The 22,078-nt window shown below is 47.5% G+C and overlaps 1 protein-coding gene across 1 annotated transcript; it reads left to right on the top strand.

Annotated features, from left to right (window-relative positions):
* The first annotated feature begins 162 nt into the window (after positions 1-162).
* Positions 163-21,738, top strand: PRPF3 (pre-mRNA processing factor 3). The gene is made up of 17 exons (XM_082202152.1): positions 163-315; positions 4,349-4,505; positions 5,632-5,762; positions 7,383-7,529; positions 9,203-9,286; positions 10,128-10,351; positions 10,520-10,576; positions 11,529-11,835; positions 14,478-14,644; positions 15,480-15,562; positions 16,578-16,721; positions 17,741-17,840; positions 18,129-18,242; positions 18,949-19,067; positions 19,514-19,597; positions 20,469-20,530; positions 20,868-21,738. The coding sequence occupies exons 2-17, from the start codon at positions 4,361-4,363 to the stop codon at positions 21,012-21,014; spliced, it is 2,115 nt and encodes a 704-aa protein (XP_082058278.1). The 5' UTR covers positions 163-315; positions 4,349-4,360; the 3' UTR covers positions 21,015-21,738.
* Positions 21,739-22,078: the final 340 nt, after the last annotated feature.

Here is a 22,078-nt window from a genome sequence, read left to right as displayed (position 1 = left end):
GCCATGGTTACCAACGGGCGGCCCCCGCCGCCACCAGAGACAAAATGGCGTCGGAGGCGGCCCACCCGGAAGTCCCGCCTCTAAACGTGAAGACTCTCCGTAAGACTTTCGAAGCGCGAGGGAACGGCGGGGAGGGAGAAGCCCGGCACCTCTATGGTTCGGGGCCAACTTCCGTTTCCCGAGCACGCCTTCCGCTTCCGGCCCGAGCGCGCCGACGACGTTCCGTCTCCGTCCGTGGGAGTTCTGTGGCGCGGCCTTTTCCCTTGCCTGGCCGAGGAGGACGAGGAAGAGGGAGGGCCGCCCCTCCGCCGCCCGGTGAGTGAGAGGAGGGCGAGGAAGGAGAAGGGCCGGCAGGGGGCCGCTTGAGGGGATTCGGGGGCCGGCAGGGGGCGTGGCCTTTCCTCGTTGGGGGAGGGGTTGGGGGCCTCCTCTCCCCCTCTCAGGAAGGGGGAGGGGATGCTCTTTTTGGGGTCTGTGGGTCAGGCCGAGGTGGGTTTGCCAGGCTCGCTCCTGGGAGCCCCACAAGCAGGTCCTGAAGGCGGGAGGTCCTCCTTTCTCCCCCAGCATTTTGGGACTCTGTACAGGTAGACTGCTCTGGTAAGTGGAGGCTCCGTCCCCGTTTACAGCGGCTCCTTTCAAGAGAACCCCTCCTGGGTCGATCCTGAGGTCCTAAGAACGTCAGACGAGCCCTTCTGCTGGATCAGGCCAAAGGTTTTTGTTTTTATCAAGCCCAGCCTCCTGGTCAAATAACCCCAAGAACTTAGGAGGTTAAATGGAGTGCCTCTGGGCCTGGAAGCTCCATAACAGCATTTGAAGGACCCTACTAGATCAGGCCGGGACGCGGGTGGCGCTGTGGGTTATACCACTGAGCCTAGGACTTGCCGATCAGAAGGTTGGTGGTTCGAATCCCCACGACGGGGTGAGCTCCCGTTGCTTGGTCCCTGCTCCTGCCAACCTAGCAGTTCGAAAGCACCTCAAAGTGCAAGTAGATAAATGGGTACCACTCTGGCAGGAAGATAAACAGTGTTTCCGTGCGCTGCTCTGGTTCGCCAGTAGCGGCTTAGTCCTGCTGGCCACATGACCCGGAAGCTGTACACCGGCTCCCTCAGCCAATAAAGCGAGATGAGCGCGCAACCCCAGAGTCGGCCATGACTGGAACTAATGGTCAGGGGTCCCTTCAACTTTACCTTTACTAGATCAGGCCAGAGGCCCCCCCCCCCATTTAGTCCTGTATCCGGCTCTCACAGTGGCCAACCAGATGCCTCAACAGGAAGCCCCTAAGCAAGCGGATCCTGAGCGCAAGACCAACTATGCCTAGCAGGACTCCCTGAAGAGTGAAACATTTTTTCTCCTTCCTCTGCCATCCCTTGTCAGCCTGATTATTATTATTTTCTTCCCTTTTCATGGCTTGTTTTCATATTCTGGCATTCAGAGGCATGCTGCTTCTGAACATGGATGTTCCATTGTGCTATTGTATTTATTGTTGTTGTTTACTAAATTTTTATACTGCCTTCATCCAAAGATCACAGGGTGGTTCACAACATAAAAATACGGAACGAGAACACAGAATACATAATAAAACAAAAACAAGCCAATTGTAGTTTATGCAGACTAGATTAGGGAAGGAAGCTAGCAGGCAGTCCAATTCATGGGCCTGCTCTGTCAGAGAAAGAGTTGAATAAGAGAAGAGCCTGGCTGAATCAGACAAAAAGAAAAAGTCTAGTGACCTCTGGAAACCTCGCAAGTTACTGGTCCTCAGAGATAAATTGCCTTTCCACATTGAGCTTCCTCCAACTTCTCCTGCATGCTAGCTCCTGAGGGAGCCATCCAGGAAAAGAAGGAAAGCAGCCAGCTAATTTCTCTGTTGTGAAGTTCACAAGCAGAGAATTAAGGAAGGAGTAGTCTCCAGTTGTTCGTCTCCAGCGCTGTGTTTTCAGATATGCTCCCTTTGAACGTGGAGGTTCTGTTTCTTATGGCTGCCTTCTTTTCCTCTTGTGAATTCATCCAATTCTTTTCTAAAATGACATCAGGCACAACTGGAATCAGTGGAATTTGCTGCCAAGGAGTGTGGTGGAGTCTCCTTCTTTGGAGGTCTTTAAGCAGAGGCTTGACAACCATATGTCAGGAGTGCTCTGATGGTGTTTCCTGCTTGGCAGGGGGTTGGACTCGATGGCCCTTGTGGTCTCTTCCAACTCTATGATTCTACAACTGTGTCTTGTGGCAATGAATTCCTTTCTAAAAATTGTGCTGTGTGCAGAAATACTTTATTCTCTCAGTGATGAATGAATTTCCAATCAGTTTGAGGCATTGTACCATGAGATAGGGAGAAAAAACCTACCCTTCACTTCGTCTTCACCATGCATATTCTGTCATGTCTTCTTCCTCCCAGACACCTATTGACAGGAAGTCCTGAATGTCGGCCCTTTTTCATTGGTGAGGAGGTGCCTTTTTGCTCTCCGCTGATCAGTTCGCTTTCCTTTTGCTTGAACCTTTTGCAGTGCTGTAGTATCATTTTTTTTAGCAGGCATAATTGGAACTGTGCACAATATTTCACAGGCCACTGTGACTGCATTTAATAATATGTATTTCTATAGGGAATTACGTGCAGGCTTCCAATAAAATAAAGGCACCCTCACCCTGCTGCCTCCTGCACATTCCCATTTATGTTGCAGGCCCCTTCTTGGGTAGGGACCCTCTGTTTTCTGGCCCCCAGCCTGTGTTATGCTCTAAAGCTGAGGCTTGCAGACGTCAGATTTGTGGGGATCTAGTTTGTGTTTTTGGTAGAGCTCCCAAGATCCACCAAGAGAGAGGCAAGTTGTAAAATAGTGCCTCAAGGGGAGAAGTCCTATCAACATTCCATGGACATAGCATGCATAGATGCATATAGATCTACATCTGAGGCTACACAACTGATCAGACATTTGAACACCTACATCTCTAAAACTTCACCCAGCAGAGACCTGGCAACCAGGTAATCATATTTTACAGGAACACAAGGGCTGGCAAATGATTTGCACAAGGCCAGCCATGATATATAATTATTGGGTGAAGTTCATTGCACTAATATAATCATACAATCAGCGCAAACCTTTCTGCTCGCCAGAGATACCTCCTTGCCAGAGGGGGAGCCCTTCACACTGTTGCAGGGGTTCTTCTGACTAAGAACTTTGGGGGGGGGGGCATTGTGCCAATGGCACTCATTGCTCTGGCTCCTGCTAGTTCAACTATTTCGCTGAATCCCTCTCGTTTATTTTTAACTTGAGATTTTTCTTGCAGTCGTTGAATTGTTGGGAGTCAGATCCCGAATTACCTTTTGCCCACCCTTGTTCTAAAGCACATACTGCTGTGATGTATGCTTTGTCACATAGGTAGCAACCTCTCCCCCAACCCTTTACATTTTCAGGTGCCCAGCGAAAACATTCCTCTTCAACCAGGCCTTTGGCTGATTAATATCTTTTAATATCTTTAAAATATCTTTGCGGGCATTATTATATTGTTTTTCTTTTAACTATTTATATTGTGCTTTTATCCTGTATTTTTATCTTGTGAACTGTCCTGAGATCATCAGTATATAAATTTAATTGATGAAAATAGATAGATAGATAGATAGATAGATAGATAGATAGATAGTCTTCCAGTTCGAAAAGCTTTTGCTGTACAGCACAGAGGCTGGGGTAAGGTGGGGGTGCTTCCATTGAAGAAAGGCAAGCCAAAGGCTCAATTGGGCATTCAGAACCGGTTGTGTGATTCTCTGGATCCCAGCTAGATAAAACCCTGGAGAGATCTGACCACTAATCTGATAGCTTAAGCCTAAAAGAAGATATTACAAAGACAGTTTATTTGTTCTATTGTTCAGTACAATCTGGTAACAAATGGCAATGTTCAATCTCATTGGAGTCTGGAGTATTCTTAGGTGTCCCTCAATAAGTAGGAAGTGGATTTTGGGCTGGGAAGAAGAGGATTCCGCCCCCCCTCCTCTGCTGCCATTGGTGGACAGTGAGGGAAGAGGCAGCCTGACAGGCTATGAGAAAGCTACGCTGGCTTATACCCAGCTAACCTATACTCAGAGTAGACCTACTGAAATTGATGGTCCTCAGTTAATTGTGCCCATTAACGCCAATGGGCCTAATTAGTATGGCTAATGTTGAACACAACCCAAATAGTGCTTCTTAGGAATTACATGCCTTCTTTGTTGATGTGTACAAAGTTTGTTGATGTGCACTTTGTTGTGCGTGTACAAAGATACATAAAAGGAGCACAGCTATTCTTTCTAGCGTGAGTGTGACTGGTTTGTGATCACTTTGTGACAGCTTTTTCAAGATGTGCTTTCCTTTCCCGGACCACTCAGACTCTCCTGAAGATGGCGCTCTCCAAGCGGGAGCTGGACGAGCTGAAGCCATGGGTGGAGAAGACCGTGAAGCGAGTCCTTGGCTTCTCGGAACCCACCGTGGTCACTGCTGCCTTGAACTGCGTTGGGAAGGGGATGGACAAGAAGAAAGCTGCCGGTAGGTCCTTGGAGCCAACTCCTGGGGGCAGAGAATTGAGTTCCTCTGTAGCTTGTTAAATTCTGATTTTATCCTTGCCGACCAACCCCCAAATACTTCACGCTTTAGTAACTCATCTATATCAACATGCAGTGGTTTCTTGGTTTAAGAACAGCTTAGTTTATGAGCAACTTGGATTAAGAACGCTGCAAACCCGGAAGTAGGTGTTTCGGTTTGTGAACTTTGCCTTGGAAGCAGAACATGTTCCGCTTCCTGTTGAGTGTGTTCCATTTGTAAATTGAGTCCCCCGCTGCTATGGGAAAGCACGCTTTGGTTTAAGAACAGACTTCCGGAACGGATTAAGTTCGTAAACCAAGGTACCGCTGGACAGAGCGATTGTCCATCCAGCCCAGTATGCACTTATGTTTCTCAGTGTGTTGTAAGTCACTTTGAGACTTTGGGGTAACAAGCTTAATATATTATGGAAACAATGATAATAATATGCTTGGTCTTGAAGATGAGATCTAATCTGCCTAACTTCATGTAGAATCAATTTCCTTAATGGCCTTTTAAAACTTTGGGTGGGTGGCTGCTTAATGAGTTTTGTTTCCCAGTGTTATTTATTTGGTAAAATGGTTTCATGCCTTATTTTATATTTAAATTGTAAGCTTCCTTATGGTGCAGCTAACAAATGAATAAAAAGCAAGATTGTTGCAGGTGGAGTTCTTTATATTTGCATGCAGTTGCTTCCAGGGACACATCCACACTGTGCAGCTAAAGCAGTATTGCACCACTTTAACAGTCGCGGCTTCCCCCAAATAATTCTGGGAATTGTAGTTTATAAAGGGTGCTGAGAGTTGTCAGGAGGAGTCCCGCCCATTTTCCTCAGAGAACTTCAGTTCCCAGAGTTCTCTGGGAAGAGGAATTGATTGTTAAACCACTGTGGGAATCGTAACTCTGTGACAGCAATAGGGCATTTATTCTAACAACTGTCAGCATACCTTATAAACTACAGTTCCCAGGATTCTTTGGGGATAAGGAAGTCATGGCAGTGTGAAACGGTGTAATAGTGTTTTAAATGAAAAGTGCAGGCGTGGCCTAGATTGCTTATCTCTCTTGCCCCCACCTCGCTCTTCCACCCCCACAGATCACCTGAAGCCTTTTCTGGATGACTCCACTCTGCGGTTTGTGGACAAGCTCTTTGAGGCCGTGGAGGAAGGCCGGAGCTCCCGGCACTCCAAATCCAACAGCGACCGGAACCGGAAGAGGGAGCTGAAGGTGAGATCAACGCTTCATCCTCTTTTGTTATGAAGGCAGCAAGAGTTTCAGATCTGGCTGTGGAGGTGGCAATAACGCCTCGCTGCATTTTCTTCTTCCAGGGAGTGCTGTGTGTTGAAATGCCTAAAAATTCAAGAGAAAAGGCCTTTTTCCTTTATGGCAACAGAAAGTGTGTGCATCTTTCATTCTTTATTGGTCTTCTTCCTACATCTGCCTTCCTCTTCCTCTCAGTCCTTAAATCTTGACTTGTCAGAGATTTTAGGAGACTTTAAAAGCACACATTTCTTTAGAGTACAAATAATTAATTGCTGTGGCCAAGCTGCTTCTCTTGAACTGGTAGGTGTGCCTCAAAGCTCCCTGTTTGGATGAGGAGCCATCCATGTAGGGTTTGGCCCATAATAGCAATGAAGGCAGTTCAGCTAAGGCTTGCAGGCGGTTTGGATTTGTGTATCTATGCATGCCGTGTTTTTGTTTGCAGATCATAGCAGCTTCTTCCCACAATCAACCAGGTCCCTTTTCTTGAGACACAGCAGGGAAGAATTTGCTTCCCTTGGCCCAGTGGAGTAAGGAGGACATGGATGGTGCTGTGAAAGACCATGTTAATAATAATAATAATAATAATAATAATAATAATAATATCTTTATTGTCATTGCCCCCTCTTCGGGGACAACGAAATTACTTGGCTGCTCCATCCACCCAGGTAGGGCACTCCACACAAAATCAAAACAACTATAAAAACACTAATTAAAACAATACAGTATAATACAGCAAGGAAGATTAGATGACTTTCAAAGTCCAGGCTTCCCATTCAGGGCCGAGATCGCTCTGGAGAAGAAGCTGTTCTTAAGACGGCTCGTTCTTGTCTTCATCGTCCTGTATCTCCGTCCCGACGGCAGGAGCTTTCATTTTGGAGGGTGGGAGGAGGAACATAAAATCTCACGCAGGTTTAGATTAACACTGCTCCATGTGTAAAAGGGTTTCTCTGCTGACAGGAATGCATTTAAAATTGTGTGTGTGTGTGTTATAGATAATAATAACAACAAAATATATTAATGCTTTTATAGCAAAATGCTTCAGTTTTCACATTCTTTGGCTGCTTCTTAGACTGAAGAAAGCAGAAGCTGAAATGTGTTTGCAAAAATGCCTATTTTAAGCCACTGTACCAAATGCATATTTTAGTGATTAACTGCATCTTAAAAGTATCCAGAGCATAATCCATTACGATTGGATATGTTAATTGGATGTTTTTTATTGGAAAATTAATAAAAATGACTTAACAAAAAAAAAGTATCCAGAACAAACTTTTCAGAAAGTGCTGTGTGAAGCTTTAAAAATCCGTATGTGTGTGTGTATAGGACATGGTGTTTCCCCCTTGCAATTTTGCCTGAACTCATGAGGACCAGAAACTTGTTTCACCTGAAAGCAGCTGAGGTGCTCAAGAAGCTGTGGGTTGGTTGTTGGTGTGTACAGCCTTTAGCCTATCGTATGAAGGATAATTCTTTGCTGTGAAAGTTCCATGTGAAGCCTCCACTAGTCACATGACTTCACCTGGCTTGTGTTGCTTTGGATGTCTCGGTGCTGGTCACTGTCAAAGTTTCCTCTGCCCTCTTTGTTTATAGGATGTCTTTGGGGATGACTCTGAGATTTCCAAGGAATCTTCAGGGGTGAAGAAGCGCCGCATCCCACGCTTCGAAGAAGTGGAGGAGGAGCCCGAGGTGATCCCTGGACCCCCGACTGAAAGCCCTGGGATGCTAACGAAGCTGCAGGTTGGTCTCAGATGAGCAGAGGCAAGGCATGGAGTGCTTGTCTGGGACAGTGATGATGATGATGATGATGATGATGATGATGATAATAATAATAATAATAATAATAATAATAATAATAATAATAAATTTATTTATATCCCGCCCTCCCCAGCCAAAGCCAGGCTTGGAGCGGCTAACAGCAATAAAAGTAACACAATCAGCTTGCTGGGATGGCACATCTGTTGAGCCAGAGTACATATCCTCACACAGGCACCAGATGACCTTGGACTATCCTAGCTGCCTCATAGACAGGGTGGATTTGATTTAAATTAAATCAATTTAAATCACTAGTCAGTAAGACTGGATTTAAATCTTTTTTTTACAGAAAGACTCATTCTTACAGAAAGACTCATTCTATAATCTTAATATTTACAAGCAGATGAAGGTTTCATTTTTGGAATAATAAATTTCCAGAGTAGTTTTTACGGTTATATAAAAAATTACTGATTTGGCTATACTATTAGAAATACGTTGACAGATAATTATGAAATTATTGTGAGGTTTAATAAGTTAACTGTTTATATTTGGACAACTTTTCTGCTTTACTAGAAGGACAAAACAAATCATTTCCTCAATAACAATTTAAACAATTTATTTAACTAAAACAATAACATTATAGCATATGTATCCATGTTTGTTAACTGATGTGGTTAAACTTTTTTTAAAAAAAACTTAGACTGAGTTTGAGCACACATGAAGAACTTAAAACAAATCCTTATTTCCTGATGAATAGCCTTTGAACTATAATGTAACTTAAATATAAAACTACCTTTAGAAAGATTTTTCCTCCAAAAGCATTTTATTTTAAAAATCCAATTTAAATAAAAACATTTGATTTAAATAAAAAAAATCCTATTTAAATAAGAAAAAAATCCGATTTTTATTTTTTTTTAAAATCATTGAACTTTATCCACCCTGCTCATAGGGGTGGTGAGGATCAACTGGGCAGGGAGGAAGGGGTTAACCAGATGTGGCATCTCAAGCTCTTTGGCGGAAAGGTAGAATATAAACGTAATCAGTGCGCCTGTAGATTTCCAGCTGTTTGTGGACCAAAAGTTCAGGGGGCCTGGCTTTTTACATGGACACTAGACTGGTGACTGGGAGTGGCCGCCGGGACCACATAACATCATTCCTGAGAGATCTGCATTGGCTCCCAGGACGTTTCCGAGCACAATTCAAAGTGTTGGTGCTGACCTTGAAAGCCCTAAACGGCCTCGGTCCTGTATACCTGAAGGAGCGTCTCCACCCCCATCGTCCAGCCCGGACACTGAGATCCAGCGCCGAGGGCCTTCTGGCAGTTCCCTCATTGCGATAAGTGAGGTTGCAGGGAACCAGACAGAGGGCCTTCTTGGTAGTGGCGCCCACCCTGTGGAACGCCCTCCCACCAGATGTGAAGGAAATAAGCAGCTATCCTATCTTTAAAAGAAATCTGAAGGCAGCCCTGTTCAGGGAAGTTTTTAATATTTAACGCTGTATTGTTTTTAACATTTGATTGGGAGCCACCCAGAGTGGCTGGGGAGACTCAGCCAGATGGACGGGGTATAAATAATAAATTATTATTATTAAGCTGCGTTATACCAAGACAGGCTGTTGGGGTCCAGTTCTAACATCCTCCCCCCTCTTCCCACTTTCAGATCAAGCAGATGATGGAAGCTGCCACACGTCAGATTGAGGAGAGGAAAAAGCAGCTGAGCTTCATCAGTCCGCCTGCCCCACAGGTACAGCCTTGTTGCAGCCTGCAGGAGCCATTGCACTGGTGGTTCTGCAGAGCCGAGTCCTTCCTGAGATTTAATTCTTCCAAGGCACATCCATACTTAAGTTTGTGGGCATGAAATACTGAAGCCATGGGAGGGTCCCACTTTGAGCATCGCAGACGGTAGGCACCAAAGCCCCTCATCAATACAGACTTGAAATAAAGTGGCGTTTTATGCCCTGGCCGCAAAAAAAGATTAGAAAGCGGGAGTTCAATAACATTGCTTTAAGTTCAGAAAAAGGTTTCTGAGCTGTAGAAGCCGGGGGCTGTCTCCCACTAAGTTCCACTAAGAGTAGAATGGACTTCAGTTAGCCGTGTGTTCACTTCAGTGGGTTTACTCTTGAGTAGAACTGTTATCTGCTTATTGACGGCATTTTGATCCTGCTTTCCAGACTGACCTCAGAAAGCGGTTTACACAAGATGATTGCAACCATTTTTAATTCTTTATTTGATTCCTTCTTTGCGGGGGTTTGTTTTTTTTAAGTTACAGTAGAATGGAAAAGACAAGTTGTTGGTTGGGGGGGGGATGATGCGGCAAGATGGTCCTTCGGATGCCCCTGTGGTGACACTTTGGGGTGGAGGGAGAGGCCACCATGGGAGCTGGAGGGTGACTCGCGCTGGATGCAGCCCAGGCTTCCCACCCTCTCCGGCTCGTGCCTCCCTGTCTGTTTCTCTCTCCTCGCCCCCTTCTTACGGCTTTGCGCCCTATCGCAAGGGAGGCGAGGCTCTATCTCTCTTGGAGGGCCCCAGAGTCAGCCCTGCCTGCCCGCTGTTCCAGCCAGTGACTCCCCTCTCTCCCTCTGCAGCCGAAAGCCCCGACAACCACCACCCAGCCAGAGCGCCTCCCCATTGGCAACACCATCCAGCCCTCGCAGGCGGCCACCTTCATGAACGACGCCATTGAGAAGGCCCGCAAGGCGGCCGAGCTGCAGGCCCGGATCCAGGCCCAGTTGGCCCTGAAGCCTGGCCTGATCGGCAACACCAACATGGTTGGCTTGGCCAACCTGCACGCCATGGGGATCGCCCCGCCGTGAGTATCGCAACACTCTGCCCAGGGGGGGGCGGTTGGGGGGTGGGATGCGCTTTCGGTTTGCTTGCTTTGTTTGTGTTCTTTTTTCTTTCTTTCTCGTTTTTATTGGTCTGCAAAGTCTGACAAGCCTGATGAAACGCCACTGAATGGTTTTTTCTCATTGGACAGAAATGGATCACATGGGCAGAAATGTCCCATCACACAGGGATTTGCCCCTTGTACGCGGTAAGCCAGTAGCAGCCAGCCCTTCCTGGCAAGTGTGACTCAAGAGAAGAGTCTCAGGCAGGGGTGGGGAACCATTGCCAACTCCCTGGAGGTGGGGTCAGAGGCCAAAGTGGACAGGGCAACGGGTGCATGATTCTTCCCTTGCCTCAAACAGGAGGCTCCATCCGTCCACCCATCAATGCTACAGATTTCTCCCTTCGGCCCCGATTAAAAATCATATACTCATGTAAATTATGAATATGGAACTGTCACATTTCACGCCAAAGCCCTCATAGAGGGTGGGTGTGGAGGAGAGCCGGCAAGGGGTGTTTTTCTTGGGGGGAGGGCATGTCCGTGTCCCAGGGAGCAGCTAGCAAGGCCTGGAGGGGCCACATTTGGCGCCCAGGCCAGAGGTTCCCTACCCCTGTTCTAAAGTGTGGGTGGGCAGACTTCAGACTTGTGAGATCTATTTTGTGATGTTGTTTTTCCTAGACCCTCCCCTCCCTCCCCACCCCAGCTGGGTTCAGGTGGAAAAATAGTGGCTTAGAAAGAGGGGTTGGGGCAGAGGACGTGCACTCGAGAGATGCCCCGTTCCATAATTCTAAGGGTATCTTAGCCCAGAAATTTGCTTTTAGAAGCAGAGCTGGGAAATCGCAGTCCTTCCACACAAATGCCTTCCCTTGCCCACCTTCAAAGCTTTATTTCAGCAGCGTAGTTGGTGGCAGGGGTGGGGGCGTAGTCTAGAGTCAGAAATCCTACAGATCCTTTCTGTACACAACCCCGACAGGCAAAAAAAAGGGCCAGGGCTTTCTTTGGGTTTTCTTTATGGGAGGCGGCTTCCCAGAATCCCTTGTTCCGTAGGTTTTATTTCAGACTAAGTGGGCTTGAGACTCTTGCCCCATTCCCAGTGGGATCAGGGCCGTTGGTCAGGGCTGCTTTGTAACCAGTTTGCCTTGGGGATGTCTTGGTCCAGGAAAGTGGAGCTGAAGGACCAGACCAAGCCGACGCCGCTGATCTTGGACGAGCAAGGCCGCACGGTGGACGCCACCGGCAAGGAGGTGGAGCTGACACACCGCATGCCCACCCTCAAGGCCAACATCCGGGCCGTGAAGAGGGAGCAGTTCAAGCAGCAGCTGAAGGAGAAGCCCTCCGAGGACATGGAGTCCAACACATACTTCGACCCCCGGGTCTACATCACCCCGGCCCAGCGGCCGAAGCGGACCTTCAAGTTCCACGACAAGGGCAAATTCGAAAAAATCGCCCAGAGGTTGCGGACGAAGGTACAGCACTTTCCTTCTAGCAAGCAGACATAACCCTCTCACCCAACATCCTGGGAAGGGGCATCATAGAGAGCAGGAGCAGGGTATAGATAGGAAGAGCTTGCAGGATCTGGCCGAAGGGGCCCTGCATTCTTTAGCAGGAATGGTGTCCTCCGCACTGATGCCTGTAGGAAACTCGTAAGCAGGACCCCAGCGCAAGAGCCAGTCTCCCCTCCTGTTGTTTCTAGCAACTGGTGTTCAGAAGGATCACTGCCTCTGAGCATGGAAGGAACATAGGAATCTGCCTTATAAAGTGGTACCTCTGGTTGGGTACGGGATCCGTTACGGAGCCGCATTCACAACATGAGCAGAACGCAACCCGCTTCTGCGCATGTGCGCGGCGTCATTTTGAGCGTCTGCACATACGCGAGCGGCAAAACCTGGAAGTAGCCCTTTCCAGTACTTCCAGGTCGCCACAGGACGCAACCTGAAAAGATTTAACCTGAAGCAAACGTAACAAGAGGTATGACTGTACAGTGGTACAGTGGTACCTCGCAAGACGAATGCCTCACAAGATGGAAAACCCGCAAGACGAAAGGGTTTTCCGTTTGCGAGTTGCTTCGCAAGACGAATTTCCCTATGGGCTTGCTTCGCAAGAAGAAAGCCCATAGGGAAATCTCCGGGGACCTCTTTTAAATGCTGGCGGTGGGGAGCAAAGCCTCCCCTCCCCTCCGGCCTTCAGAAGAGGTCCAAGAAGGCCGGCGGGGGCCGAAAGGCTTTGCTCCCCACCGCCAGCATTTTAAAAGCAGTCTGGGATAGCAGGGAAGCGCTTCCCGCTATCCCGGACGGCTTTTGAAGGCAGGCGGGGGGGAGCAAAGACTTTTGCCCCCCGCCGGCCTTCAGAAGAGGTCCTGGACCTCTTCTGAAGGCCGGCGGGGGGCAAAAGTCTTTGCTCCCCCCTGCCTGCCTTCCCGGGAGAGCGGAGAAACGCACTGCGTTTCTCCGCTGTCCCGGACGGCTTTTGAAGGCAGGCGGGGGGGGGGAGCAAAGACTTTCGCCCCCCGCCCGCCTTCAGAAGAGGTCCAGGACCTCTTCTGGAGGCTGGCGGGGGACGAAAGTCTTTGTCCCCCCTGCCTGCCTTCCCAGAGGCTTTTAAATCGCCCCGGACAGCGGAGAAGTCCTCCGCTGTCCCGGGGCGATTTTAAAATGCTGCCCGCCAGCATTTTAAGATCGTCCCGGACAGCGGAGAAGTCTGGGGGTGGGAAGAAAAGCCCTTGTCCCCCCCCCCCAGCCTTCAGAAGAGGTCAGGGGACAGACTGTCCCCGGACCTGGTCTGAAGGCGGTTTCCATAGGAACGCATTGATTGATTTTCAATGCATTCCTATGGGAAACCGTGCTTCGCAAGACGAAAAACTCGCAAGAAGAAAAAACTTGCGGAACGAATTAATTTCGTCTTGCGAGGCACCACTGTACCTCGGGTTAAGTACTTAATTCATTCCGGAGGTCTGTTCTTAACCTGAAACTGTTCTTAACCTGAAGCACCACTTTAGCTAATGGGGCCTCCTGCTGCTGCTGAAGCAAAGTTCTTAACCCGAGGTACTATTTCTGTGTTAGCGGAGTCTGTAACCTGAAGCGTATGTAACCCGAGGTACCACTGTACTGAGGTGTTGCACACACACGATGCCTTTGAAGCATATTCGAGGCACATTTCTCTCGCTCAAAGAATTTTGGTCATTGTAGTTTATCCCTCGCAAATTTACAATTCCCAGCAACCCCTTGGCAAATTAATTACAAGTCAAAACTTGTAGAAAGGGGCAGAGAAGCAAGTCTGTAAGCAGGAGCTCAGCACAAGCGGACGCTTTCCTCCTGTCCTGGGAAGGCAAAGTGTGAGTCACAGTCAACCCATGTATATAGATAGCATGGTACTCTTGCTTGCTTGCTCTTAAGGAAAATATACCGTATTTTTTGCACCATAACACTCACTTTTTTCCTCCTAGAAAGTAAGGGGAAATGTCTGTGCGTGTTATGGAGGGAATGCCTGCGGGTGGCGGAGGGGATCTGCTGCAGTCGTGAGCAGAGGATCCATGGTTCCCCTTCCTTCCCTCCTCCGTGATTACAAAGCAAGGATCCACATGGATCCTCAGGATTTTTGCATTGGGCTACTCCAAACTCACTGTCAGATCACATGTCTGTGGCCACAGCATGAACCACAAAAATCATATATCCACTATTTCGTTTAGAATATTTTTTTCCCTTGTTTTCCTCCTCTAAAAACTACGTGCGTGTTATGGTCTGGTGCGTGTTATAGAGCGAAAAATACAGTATTTCTTAGGGAGCGGGGAGCAGAATATCCTCCTTAAAAACAACCTAAAATAAATAACTACATTGAACTTCATAAAGGCTCCCTTGAATGCTCACCTGCTGGCAGTGCGTATTCGCTGCAGGTGAGCAGACAAATGGTTTTTTTATCAGGCTGATGCTGGCGAGGGCTGGATCAGGCCCACTGCACTGGGGGCCTTTGACTTCTCCAGAAACACCCTTGCCATGGATACTTAGAAAGCACCGTCAGAGGGAACTGGCGCTTCTGGGGCAGTTTGTATTTTGAATTAGGCGTTTTATTTCTCTTCCGTTCACCTCCCTGAAAACCCTTCTGTCTCCCTCAGGCCCAGTTGGAAAAGCTCCAGGCCGAGATTTCTCAAGCTGCCAAGAAGACGGGAATCCACACCTCGACCAAATTGGCCCTTATCACCCCCAAGAAGGAGCTGAAAGAAGGGGACACCCCCGAGGTGGAATGGTGGGACTCCTACATCATACCCAATGGCATCGATTTGTGAGTTGCTCTGCCTTTCAGCTCTTAAATCTCTGGGCTAGAAATAATTCTGGAGTGAGTGCACCCTTCTTGCTGCCTGCTGAATTTCTTTCCTGAATTTGTAAGACCACATTTCTTCAAAGAACTGAAGGCATTCAGTTTTTAAGTGTGGGGGGTGGACGGATGTGTAGCCACCCAAGTGTTCCAGTACTCCAGTACTCAGCATGGCCAGTGGTTAGGGGCTGGTGGGAGTTGTAGTCCCACAAATTCCAGTGCGCTACAGATTCCTCTGTCTCTGCTGTAGAGCAGGGATGGGGAGCCCTTGGCTCGTGGGCCAAATTAAGTGTGCTAGGCCATGGCTGTTTTTAGTTGCACAGTCTCGCCCGGCGTCCTGTGACATCAGGAATAGAGCAGGTGAAGCCCTTGTTGTCCAGGAGCACTCAGGAGAGCTCTTCATTTCTTTCCAGCAGGGCCTGCTGTTTAAATTTGGCACCAGGTGCCAGCCCTGCTGAGATGGTTCCCAAATTGGAGCTGTCCACTGGACTTAATCCATGTCAGCAGCCAGGCTAATAGAACAGAACACAGCACAGCAGCATAGTTACCTTGGGCGTTTGATGGGGGGAAATCAAGTCGGGGGCCTTTAGCTCCCAAGTTAGCTGTTCTGAGGAGGCAGCTGGGGCACTGCCATGGAGAGGGTTTTCCTAGATGAGCACTTAGCCCTCCTAACCCTAACCCTCCCAGCCTCAGCTCCTTGCAGCAGGCATAAGCAGTGTGAGGATCAGAATAGGTTAAGAATAGGAGCACCCTCCTCTTGAGGCGTCACCCGCAACTGTGCAAATTCTCCTTCCGGTTTCAGAAAAGCCGCCGATTCGCTTAAAAAAGAGGACTATTTTGGCATCACGAACCTAGTGGAGCACCCAGCTCAGCTAAACCCTCCAGGTGAGCACACTCCATCTCTTTGCTTCTGCATCGGGGGGAGAGCGGAATCCGTAGAGACAAGAAGATTGGAAGCAGAACAGATGGGTGCAGAGCCCAAACCCTGCTCTGTTCCCCTTAACCCCCACCCTTTCTGTCCCCAGGGAATGGAGAGCTTGGTGAGTCTGAAAGCCCCAGGTCATTTTATTTATTTAGGGGTGTTTGTGCGCTGCCTACTAACCACAGTTCTCGAGGTAGCTTGCAATACGTTTTAAACACAGTGAAATGGGAAATGATCCAATAGGCAGTACAACTGGGGAAAGCTGTGGGTGTGATGTTCGCCTGATGCTCCAATCTCCTTGCTTAGGATTGACTGCTTTATTAGCTAGGTGTCAACCCCACACAGGGCATGACCTTCCTCAGCGGGCTGCTACTGCTGCTGTATCTCACAATCCACCCACAACCAGTGCAGGAAGCTCTGTGAAAGCAAAGATCTTATCTGCCTCGCCCCCAGTCTTCAGATCAGTAGTCTTTGAGGAACTGAACAGTATGGGGAATGTGTGGATATTGGGAAAGGGGGCCTAACCTTTTTGAAAAAAGAAGGCTCCTATAATATCACAGGCACAATACTCAATATTCCGCACTTTAATCTTTGTTGGAAGCCACCCAGAGTGGCTGGGGAAACCCAGCCAGATGGGCGGGGTACAAATAATAAATTATTATTATTATTATTATTCCCAGACACCAAACAGTCTAAAAATCACATAGAATGAAGCACACACAAAGGTGTGGGAGGGAATAAGCTTCCTGCCAAAGCTTCCTGCTGCTCTTATGGGTATAATGTATTTATTTTCATGTTTTTAAAAGTGTTGTAAGCCACTCGGAGACGTTTAAGTGAGCAACACGTCTAAGTAATTATAACGGAGGTGGGAAGGAACAAGCTTGGTGGGTGAGCCCCATTCTAAAAGGAGAAAACCCTGCTTGTCTCTGACTGTGTTTCTGCTTCGTTGTCCTTGTGATGTGTGTCCCCCAACCCCAGTGGACAGTGACATGCCGGTGACCCTGGGGGTCTACCTCACCAAAAAAGAGCAGAAGAAACTACGGCGCCAGACCCGGAGGGAAGCGCAGAAGGAGTTGCAGGAGAAAGTGAGGTTAGGCCTCATGCCGCCTCCTGAACCAAAAGGTAGGGATTTTTGTAGGGGACAGGTGGGGCTTCTGTTGAGAGAGGGAGAGAGATAAAAAAACAACCCCTGAAACTTTAAGTTGGAATTCTAACGCATAATACTAGAACTCAGGATGGGGGCTATCCAGTGATGCTGAATGTGGGAAAGACAAAATGGAAGACTTAATCACACAGCACCTCATTAAACTCTGAAACCAGTTCCCACGAGATACAGGCATGGTGGTCACCTGAGGTCAGCAGACCTTTTCAGCAGGGGGCCGGTCCACTGTCCCTCAGACCTTTTGGGGGGCCGGACTATATTTTGAATAATAATAATAATTATTATTTATACCTTGCCCTCCCTGACCAGAGCTGGGCTCAGGGCGGCTAACACCAGTAAAATTACAATAAAAACACGATAGGGGAGGGGGAAAAAACACCATTTAAAATACAGTTTAAAAATACAATTTAAAATGCAGCCTCGTTTTAATAATAGCCCATAAATCAAAACAATAAGGGGAGGGAAACGTAAGGGTCAGACTGAGTCCAAACCAAAGGCCAGGTGGAACAGCTCTGTTTTGCAGGCCCTGCGGAAAGATGAACGAATTCCTATGCCCCACAAATAACCCAGAGATGCATTTTAAATAAAAGCATACATTCTACTCATGTAAAAACACGCTGATTCCCGGACTGTCTGTGGACCAGATTTAGGAGGTGATTTGGCCGGGTTCGGCCCCCGGGCCTTAGTTTGCCTACCCATGGTGGTCACCAACTCGGATGACTTGAAAAGAGGAGCCACAGTGGCGATGTTCTGCCTTCACTGTCGGAGGCAACATGCTTCTGAATGCCAGTTGCTGGAAATGGCGGGATGAGAGAGGTGCTGTTGCTCTCAGATCCTTCCCGTTTTGGCGTCTGGGTGGCCACTGTGGAAACAGGGTGCTGGACTAGATTGGCCCCTTTGGCTCGATCCAGCTGCCCCAGGGCTGTTTTTCCGTTCTCCACTTCTGCTCTCAATGCCATCGCTGTTTCTTCCTCTGCAGTCCGAATCTCTAACCTGATGCGTGTTCTGGGAACGGAAGCCGTTCAGGACCCAACCAAAGTAGAGGCTCATGTTCGTGCGCAGATGGCCAAGAGGCAAAAGTAAGGTTGATGCTGATTTCTTTGTCGTGTGTGCATGCATGTGTTTGTGTGTGCGTGCACATAAATTGGTACCATCCCAACCCAGTTCTCTGTCCTTGCTGATGCATCATCACACAGGAGTCTTTTATTTCAAAAATACAGTAACGATAGCAGAGAAAGAAGTGTGCATGCACACGAAAGCTCATACCAAGAACTAACTTAGTTGGTCTTTAAGGTGCTACTGGAAGGAATTTTTTTATTTTGACGATAGCAGAGAAAGTAAATGCATATATAATCTTGCTTCCCCAGAGCTCACGAAGAGGCGAACGCTGCACGGAAGCTCACCGTGGAACAGAGGAAAGCCAAGAAGGTTAAAAAGCTGAAAGAGGATATTTCACAGGGGGTCCACGTAGCTGTCTATAGGTGAGTCTTCTCCATCCCCAGAGGCAAAGGCCTCTCTGTGGCCTTTGCCCACGCCTTCTTCGCATCCCTGTCCCCCCACACCAGAGGAAAGCTTTTAAAGAGAAAAGCTTTAACGCGTTTTTCTTCCCTCTCTCCAAAATTCCAAATGAATTTTGGAAACAGGTTGGTACAGAAATATCGGGAATTGTGGGTAGGAAGGTGGGAATATCTAAATTAACGGTTCTTATTGGTCTGAGTGGCACCGAGTTAAAAACAAAAGAGGAATGTAAATGGGTAAAATTGATGGTAACTGCAGCCAGACAGGTTATAGCGAGTAATTGGAAAAATGCAAAAGAGTCAGGGGTGAATCAATGGAGGAAAAAACTGAATAATATTATAATCTTAGAATATCTAACTGTGAAGATACACAGAATGAAATGGTTTAAGGTCAGTGAGAAAGAGAAGGATTGGTTTGGGAAGATACTGAGTTATTTGGGTAGGTTTGAACAATTTGGGGCAATTAAAATGTTGAAAGTTAAATAAACCTTGTGGGTGGAGGGGTGTTAACGTATATAAAATTGTACATATGGTTGATTTGAATATGTTATTATTATTGATTATGTATACCCATTGTATCAGCCGCCTGGGGGTTTCACTGTTTGTGTTTTGGTTGTTGGTTAAAAAAAAAATAAAAATTTTAAACATCTCTTTCCTCTCTCTCTCTCAGAGTCCGAAATCTAAGCAATCCGGCAAAGAAATTCAAAATTGAAGCGAACGCCGGCCAGCTGTACCTAACAGGAGTTGTGGTTTTACACAAAGATGTCAATGTGGTGGTGGTAGAAGGAGGTGAGGCGGGCGAGGATGGGTTGTGCTTGGTTTACGTGTTCTGGGACGTGGGTTCCTTTCCTACACTGGAATCACTCGGCAGCAGAACAAGGCCTGCTTCATGCAGCCCCAGCTTAACGCATGGAATTCCTCGCTGCAGGATAGTTCTTTGCAGTGGGGAGCTTTTATCAAAGGACTTTCTCCAGAGAGCCTGTGGGGCTTGCAGGAGGGTGTGCGGGTTGGATGTGCAGCATGGCTTTCCAAGACTCCGTTCTCCCACCCAAGCCTTTCACAGAGCATTTTTTTCCAACCCTCGTGTTCAAAATGTGCTCAAAGGAATGTGGGCAATCCTGCTGCTTTTTATTAAAACCTTTCGCAATAACATAACAACGCTGCTTTTTTGGCTGACTGCCCACACTCCCTTCAGAATTAAAATGGCCCTCGGTGATCTTTCTCTTCCCTCCTAGGCCCTAAAGCACAGAAAAAATTCAAACGGCTCATGTTGCATCGAATAAAGTGGGATGAGCAGACATCAAATACAAAAGGAGACGGTAAGGACACGCATAACCCACCACAATCGCATAACCCTCTTATGCCCAGCATAAGGGAGTATAGTATTTATTTTAAATGGTGTTTTAAAATAAATCAGGTGCTATAAGAAATCTGCAGAGATAGCGCAGGATAGTACGCACCCTGGAAACGATCTCTTTCAGCTTCTTCCTTCTGGAAGAAGGTATAGGGTTATAAAGACTAGGGCTAGCTGCCTGAGAAACAGTTTCTACGCAAATGCAATTCTGGTCCTAAACGCATCATAAGGAGTCTCTATAGTATATTGTATTTTAAAATGGGGTTTCAGAGTTTTTAGGGGTTTTTGAATGTTTTATGTAGATTTTCAATTTCATTGTTCTGTGTGGGACAATGACAATAAAGATCTCGTATATAATTGTGGTTCCACTCTCTCAGTTGACAACACATCAAAACTCTAAGCACTTATCAGAGCATTTAAAAAAACAACCAATAGCCACAAGGCCTTTTGATCAGAGGAGAGTGCTATCAATGGCTCCCAGGCATGATGACTGTGTTCTGCTTCCATGGTCAGAAGCAGCAAGGCTTCTGTATAACCACGGGAGGGGAGAAAAGGGCTCTTGCGTTTGGGTCCTGCCTTTGGGCTTCCCATTGGGGCATCTGAATGGCCCCTGTGAGAACAGGATGCTGGAGTAGACGGCCCATTGGCCCGGTCAGCAGGCTCTTGTACTAGCTGATTTTTGGAATCTCCTTACCAAACAGAGGTCCCAGTCTGATGCATGCAGCACTTGAGAAAAAGCCCTCCTTCAGGCTGATAGTCCAATAGTGTTCAGCTTTAAGCACAGCCTTTTCTCTCTCTCCCTCCCACCCCCCCCCCCCCGGTTTTCCTTTCTTCAGATGACGACGAATCCGACGAGGAATCTGTGAAAAAGTCAAACAAATGTTCTCTGGTTTGGGAGGTAAGTATCCACTTAAATCCCTGGGTCTTTGCACTTCGTTTTCTGGGCCACTCTGAAATTGTTGGACCCCACTCTTCCAATATCTTGCCTGGATCTCCCCACCCACCCACTGCAACAGCCACCAGACTGTTTGTGAAAAGATACCGAACCTATTCTTGGGATTGCCAGCCTCCTCCCTAGAACTCTGTTTTGTTTGGAGGGTCTTCCTGGTTAAAACGAGTTTAAGCTTCAAGTGTTTACTTCCTGGTCCACAGCGCTAAGCACGTTAGTGGCCTTTTTTCTTTTCTTTTAACTCCTAAACCCAATTCCACCCCCTCTTTGTCTTTTCCCCCCTCAGGGCACAGCAAAGGAGCGCAGCTTCGGGGAGATGAAATTCAAGCAGTGCCCCACCGAGAACATGGCACGGGAGCACTTTAAAAAACACGGAGCAGAGCACTACTGGGACCTGGCTCTGAGCGAGTCCGTATTAGAATCCACAGACTAAAGGGCCCCCCCCCTCTCTCTCGGCTTTTTGTGGTGTTCAGTTTGGAGAGTGAGAACTCAGCTGAGACTTTGGCCTTGGAGGTTCCTGCCCCCCCCACCATCCAAGCGCCCCCCCCCAAGCCCACTTTCTCCCTCAAGTTCCCTGCAGTGTGACAGCATACGATTAAAAGAAATATTTTTAAAAAACAGAGCAAAACTACCTAGGGGTTTTTCTGTTTTCGTTTTGGACTGAAACAGTTCGTGGATCTTGACGTGCGCTCTTTTTAGCTTCCTTGTCATGCCCTCTGGAAACAATCCGACTTGGAGGCCGTGGAGAAAGCGTCGAAAGAAATCCAGGTCTTCTCTTTTCCAAATCCATTGGCTTCCTAACCACACGCAGCTCTTTGGTTTTTTCGTTCTTCTTTTTTTGCCAGTTCAGTAGGTTTGTTTGGACATTAGGCAAGTCAGCCAGGCACCTCCGTCATGGGGAGAAAGGAGCACTTGTGGGGTCACCGACTTCGATGGACGTTAAGAGGGCAGATCGCAGCGTTGGAAACTTGTACAGCAGATTTTAGGAGCTGGGGATTTAGCCCGCATCCTACATTTACATAATAAACTTTTTTTTTCTTTGGTAAGAAGTTAAAAGCAAAAAAAAAAAAAAAAGGAAAACCCAACCATGTTTCTTTACCTGTTTCTTTTGAGCAAGTCTGCTCACTGTGCATTAAACAAAGTGGTTATGATTTCAAGGCTTGGCATGACCGAAGACCAACTGCATTGTGGGTAGCAGCTGAAAGTGTCGTCCTGCTGGATCAGACAAAGGGTCCCATCTCACCATTGATCTTGCTTACCGCAGGTCACGTCTACACATTTAAAACACATGTCTTTCTCCAAAGAATCTTGGGAACTGTAGTTTATGGCGCTCAAGGCTACAGTTCTCAGCATCCACAACAATCCACAATTCTCAGGATTCTTTGAGGAGCGAGGAGCCATATACGGTACTTCAAACGTGTTTTTGTTGTTGTTCCATAAATATGTCCCACCTTGCCTCCAAGGAGCTCAAGGTGGTGTACATAATTCTAATTTTGT

The sequence above is a fragment of the Podarcis vaucheri genome (genome assembly GCF_965113315.1).
Source record: "Podarcis vaucheri genome assembly, chromosome: 16".
Taxonomy (NCBI): Eukaryota; Metazoa; Chordata; class Lepidosauria; order Squamata; family Lacertidae; genus Podarcis; species Podarcis vaucheri.
Note: the sequence above shows the minus strand (reverse complement) of the source record. Positions and strands in the feature narration are given on the sequence as shown.

Bases quoted from the DNA above. Each gene is read 5' to 3' on its own strand.
- PRPF3 (XM_082202152.1), top strand. From the start codon at position 4,361: ATGGCGCTCTCCAAGCGGGAGCTGGACGAGCTGAAGCCATGGGTGGAG. The intron at 11,836-14,477 runs GTACAGCACTTT...TGTCTCCCTCAG, and splicing joins CCCAGAGGTTGCGGACGAAG to GCCCAGTTGGAAAAGCTCCA. The intron at 19,598-20,468 runs GTAAGGACACGC...TCCTTTCTTCAG, and splicing joins ATCAAATACAAAAGGAGACG to ATGACGACGAATCCGACGAG.